This window comes from Neltuma alba, unplaced genomic scaffold (assembly GCF_004799145.2).
Source record: "Neltuma alba isolate B1F8T4 unplaced genomic scaffold, ASM479914v2 tig00012143_pilon, whole genome shotgun sequence".
In the NCBI taxonomy this organism is placed as follows: Eukaryota; Viridiplantae; Streptophyta; class Magnoliopsida; order Fabales; family Fabaceae; genus Neltuma; species Neltuma alba.
The window spans coordinates 278377-283438 of record NW_021636692.1 but is presented as its reverse complement, the minus strand read 5'-3'; the positions used below and the strand labels follow the sequence as shown (position 1 = coordinate 283438).

The window sequence follows — 5062 nt, the reverse complement described above, 5'->3', positions numbered from 1 at the left end:
TCTGCTATTGTATTTGTGGACTCCTGCAAATTTAGGAACACGATTTGAAAATCCATAATCCACCGCTGTCGTGGGGCCGACGTGTCTATATAATCAGCACCTCAAGCTGATCTGATCACTGATTGCAGATTCCCCCCCCCCCCCGGTGAGAGGCAGCAACGGCACGATATGCCGGAATGGAACCGCATCCCGAAGCATGGTTGCCAATCGTCAATCTTGATCATTTATTTAGGTTGTATTTGGACCATTCAACTTTTGTTATAATTATCATTTGTTTTGAAAAAAATAAATTATTGACTAAAGTATATTTTTAGTCTTTTAAATTTGTATGAGGTTTTATTTTAGTCTTTTAATTTTAAAAAATAAATTTTTAGTCTTCTAACCCGAAAATCGTTAACAAAAAATGATGATATTGAGCTCTTAAATGTTGATAAATTATTATTAAGTGTTAATATATTAAGTTTAATTTTTCAAACAACCATGATTGTCAGAAAAAATTATCATTTAAGACTAACGATTTTAGAATTAGAAGACCAAAAGTATATTTTTTAAAGCTAAAAGGTCAAATTAAAACTTTACATTAAAAGACCAAATATATATCTTAGCTTAAATTATTTTAAAAATTACATCCATATGATGATATAATAATGATTTAAATTTATCACAGGGATGAGTTCCGGAAATCCGTTGGCACACAGCATTGCATGGACAAGAATGCAGTTGCAGAGCATCTATGCCCCTGATAATTGGGACCCGCTCGCTTTCTCCTCTTATAACTGCTTCAGTTTTCGCCCGGCCACCACTCGAATGCCGGCTTCCCTCGCGAAATATCTAAGGCTTTTAACAAGACTGCGCAAATATATATATATATATATATATATGTGTGTATATATATCTACATATATTTTTTCGCTAGCGACTGTATAAATATTATTCCTCTAATCCTAAACATAGTCTTATATTTAGAACCGAAAGAAGTAATTTGACTGCTTTACTTTGTTGTGGCTTTATGTCTAGGTAGTTCCAGTCAACACTATTCTCTCCGTTGGAGAGTTGTCTTGTAAAATTGACCTGTCAAAAATTCACTAAATTTAGCACCTTTAAGATTGACATCTTTTATCTCACCCATTTTCACAGCTAAAATTTCGAGAGATTCCCGGTTTTCATTTGATGGGCTAAATTGACAGACCAACTGTTGCCATTGAATCAAGGAAATGAAAAATGGGCATGCTTTAAACAGATTCTGTTTTCTAGCTTCATCCCTTTTCTCATCACTGCCACCTCCAGAACTGTCTTCGGTTTTTGAACCATTCATATCTTCTGCGTTTGCAAATGACAAGAGACATAGGGCAACGTATCCTCGTATCTTGAGAACCGAACAGAAAAACCCTGAAACACCCATGTTCCACCCACCCTGAGGCCTGAGGGTTTTCCCTGCAACATTTCTTCAACTTTACAACACATGGTTTCTTGAATGTTGCTTTCGGAGAGAACTTTTGTAATAGGTGGCATTGTGGGTAATGTCCTCGCCAACTCAATTTTGGCTCCAGAATTACTGAAGGGTATCTAAATCTAGGCACAGAATAATATATTGTGTTGAGAGGATCAATATGTCCACTCCTAAGGTGAAGGGCGTGTTCAAAGGCTTTAGATACCTTACTCAGATGTTTGGTAATAAACCTTTCCTTGCTATGATTAATTAGGGCAATTTTTAACAAGTTATTAAAGATATGCCCCCTTTTGCAGATAATGAAAAAGAACCAGAAATGCAAATTGGTCTTCCCACTGATGTAAAGCATGTGGCTCATATAGGATGGGATGGTCCCTCTGTGAATACTCCTAGTTGGGTAATCCTTTGTTTTTTCTTAATCATTTTTTCCCGTTAAGAAGACTTGTTTCCCTTGCATTATAAAACTACTGTTCTAAATTTCTCATCATGTGAGGCCTTACGTACAATAACTTCTTCAGATGAACGAGTTTAAATCTCCGTCCTCGTACTCATCTGCACCTTCGAGTCTCCGCGGGAGCATCCAGATGACAGAGCCCGGTAATGGAGTCAAATGGGTTCCAGAAGGTACATAATTGCCCCCAAAAAAAAATTGAAATACTATCATTTTCATGGTTATAAGGAAAGTATATATTTTAATTTGATAAAATCTATGAAACAGACATCATTTTTCAAGAATCAGACTAGAATTTTTTTGAGATGAAAATAACCGTCGAGCTGGTGTTTGTTTGATTGTTTGGAGATTAGATTCAGGTTAGCGAACTCTCAAGTGAGGAACCGGCCCGACCTGCCCAAGTCATCAAGACGACAGTTATCGGGCAGTGTCGCTCATTCTCCGACAAGGGAAAAGTCAGACAGACCAAGGCAGTCAAGGAAATCACCCAAACCCAGAGATCCATCTGATCCATCCAGACCCGCCAGGGTACCCGCACCCTTAGGTCAGAACCAAGGAAGCGAGTCTCCCGGCGGAAACCTACCCGACATTCCCAAGAAGTCGCGGCGCAAGAAGTCGAAGGAAATTTCTTCTAGCGGTGGCGCTGGTGGTGGCCCTTCCAAATCCAGATTGAAAGCCTCACATTTGGATCCGACTTCTGGTTTCGGGCCCACAGTCGGACCCGTCCCCCAAGTCTAACAAGGAACAGAGGCCCGTTGAAATAGATGGACGGGGCGAAAATGGATCGAGTGAGGAGTTCTTGAAAAAATTGGTGTAACTTCATATCCAGTAGTTAGAATGTTGCTTAGTTAAGACTTGAAAAGTAGAACTTCTCCATTATTTTTCAATACATCATTCTTTTTTATCCTTTCACTAATCTTTGCCCCCTTTCACAGAGCCTTGCTCCTTCCTGTCCACTTATTGGTACTATTATAATTTTGTTGTTTCTGTTAAAATGCCATCATTATAAATTATGACAAATAATGAAAAAGGTATGCATTAACTAAAATGTAACTTCGTTATGAACAAAAAGAAAACTTCCTAAATATTTCTCTACCGTCGCCATCACTTTCGCTTTCCTACTATGTGACATTGACTTGATTTCTCTCTAATCTCGCCAAAACTACTGAAAACAAACGCTCGCCCTGCTTTAACTAGACCAGAAGCCCCATGCTGCATGTGTACGAACAACTTCTATATTACAGTAAAGATAAAAATAATAACCAGAGACATGAACAACAATTGAAGATCAAAAAGCAGGGAAGAGATCCCATTGAAAAGGACAGCATTAGGAATATCTGGCTTGTTGCAGAGCTTTAGCTGCCCTAAACAGCCCTTGTTTTCAGCTTGCTTGCTCAATTGGTGGTCCACACAGAGTCCTCTGTTTCCTCCTAACTTAAGTTTTCTAAAAATTTTCGTTGAAAATGGCACTCTACCGCTCAGATTGTTGTTCTCCATGTTGATCTCATCAGCATCATTCAGAAACACAAACTCCTCTGGTACAGGTCCTTGTAGATTGTTGTTATCAAGACCGAGATAAGACAGATTTCTGAGATAAACACCCATGGAAGCAGGGATATTACCAGTTAAACCCATATCAGAAAATCCTATTCTTGTCACACCTCCAAGGTTTTCCCATATTTCTGGAATTTTCCCTCCTAGTAAATTCCCGCTTAAGTATATCTCCCTCAATTGGGAAATCTGTCCTATGAACTGAGGCACTCCAAAATTGCCCAACTGGTTGTAGCGGAGGTCCAAGAACTCAAGACCCTGCAAATTTCCGAAGCTTTCTGGGATTTCACCGCTAAACCTATTGAAGCTCAGGTCAAGCTTAAGAAGCTCCGTGAGATTACCCAGAGACTTAGGGACGTACCCTTCAAACCCATTTTGACTCAGGTCAAGAATCTTCAGTTTCTTCAACGTACCCAAACTTCCAGGAACCTCACCAGCAAGGTGATTTCTTGAAAGAGTGATCTCTTCCAAATTGATTAACTGGCTTATTTCTTGTGGAACTTCCCCGTAAAACCCATTTCCGGACAAAACCAGCCTCCTCAGACTCGTGCAATTTCGGAGAAAACCACTGAAAGGCTCAACCAGAGATGGGTTTTCGATGAACACAAGCTCCTCCAGGGTGGAAGCAAAACTAGGCGAAACGTCTGGTACGGTGACCAGAGACTCATTGAAGCATCGGTAGAAGAAGAGCTTGCGGAGGTATTTGAAAGATGTGAAGAGAAGAGGGTCGAGGGTAGCGTTGGCAGAACAAGGAGGGTTCGGAGCTTCGTCGGAAACATACCCGAAACTCAGCTCCACAATGCGTGCCGTTTCACTGGATTCAGAGGGGTAACCACAAACAACGCCATGAGGAGCGGACACACACAGATCATCATCGTTGAAGAGGGATCGCCAGGGAATATCAGAGTTGATAGAGTAAAGGACGTGGAAAAGAGCTTCACGCTCGGCCGAGAGGAGAGGAGGTTGCTGGTGAGAGAGAAGCGCCATGGACAAGAAGAAGGTAAGAAGAGCGAGAGGAAAGAAAGCGGAAGCCATGGGAACAAGCGAATGAGAGAGAAGCTGGGAGACAGAGGTGCAGGTTATGTATGGGATCGCATAGTGAGTTAAGTAAATACCTTGACTTGATTGGTTCAACATACAAAAACATGAAAATTGAAGCAGAGAGTAGGTGGGGAAGGAGAAGGACAGGGAAGAGAAAAGAAGCAGAGAATGTCAGGATAATATTGGTGAAGGAAGCGCACTCTACTGGCAGTGTCACTGCGACGCCATGCAGAGACGAATTTGGTTGGAAGGCGCAGAGGATGTGAAATTACCAAAATGGCCTTATTGAGCCGTAGATGGTGGCAAAGCAAGGCATGCAAGCAACGAAAAAGACGAAGGAGTAGGGGGGACAGCGGGAAATCACAAGAGGGCCTAGCAGTTGCCAAAAATAACTAACCAAACAGCTGGCCTTATCATAAAGTGATCTCTGTTACGTACGACGCTAACCGCAGCGCCGAAGGCCAAAACGACGCCGCGTAGGCGCGTAGGCGCGTAGCCCCCCAAAGACAGAGCCCTAGGGGCCGACGGATTCAGAGGAGCCTATTGCTGCCGCGGCCGCCCCCTTACGA

General features: G+C 41.7%; 2 protein-coding genes across 2 annotated transcripts; one reads left to right on the top strand and one right to left on the bottom strand.

Annotated features, from left to right (window-relative positions):
- The first annotated feature begins 1964 nt into the window (after positions 1-1964).
- Positions 1965-2736, top strand: LOC114723473 (CRIB domain-containing protein RIC7-like). The gene is made up of 2 exons (XM_028909651.1): positions 1965-2074; positions 2255-2736. The coding sequence occupies exons 1-2, from the start codon at positions 2061-2063 to the stop codon at positions 2637-2639; spliced, it is 399 nt and encodes a 132-aa protein (XP_028765484.1). The 5' UTR covers positions 1965-2060; the 3' UTR covers positions 2640-2736.
- A 398-nt stretch (positions 2737-3134) lies between these two features.
- On the bottom strand, positions 3135-4487 carry LOC114723503 (piriformospora indica-insensitive protein 2-like). The gene has a single exon (XM_028909684.1). It carries the CDS (start codon positions 4485-4487, stop codon positions 3135-3137), a length of 1353 nt encoding a protein of 450 aa, XP_028765517.1.
- Positions 4488-5062: the final 575 nt, after the last annotated feature.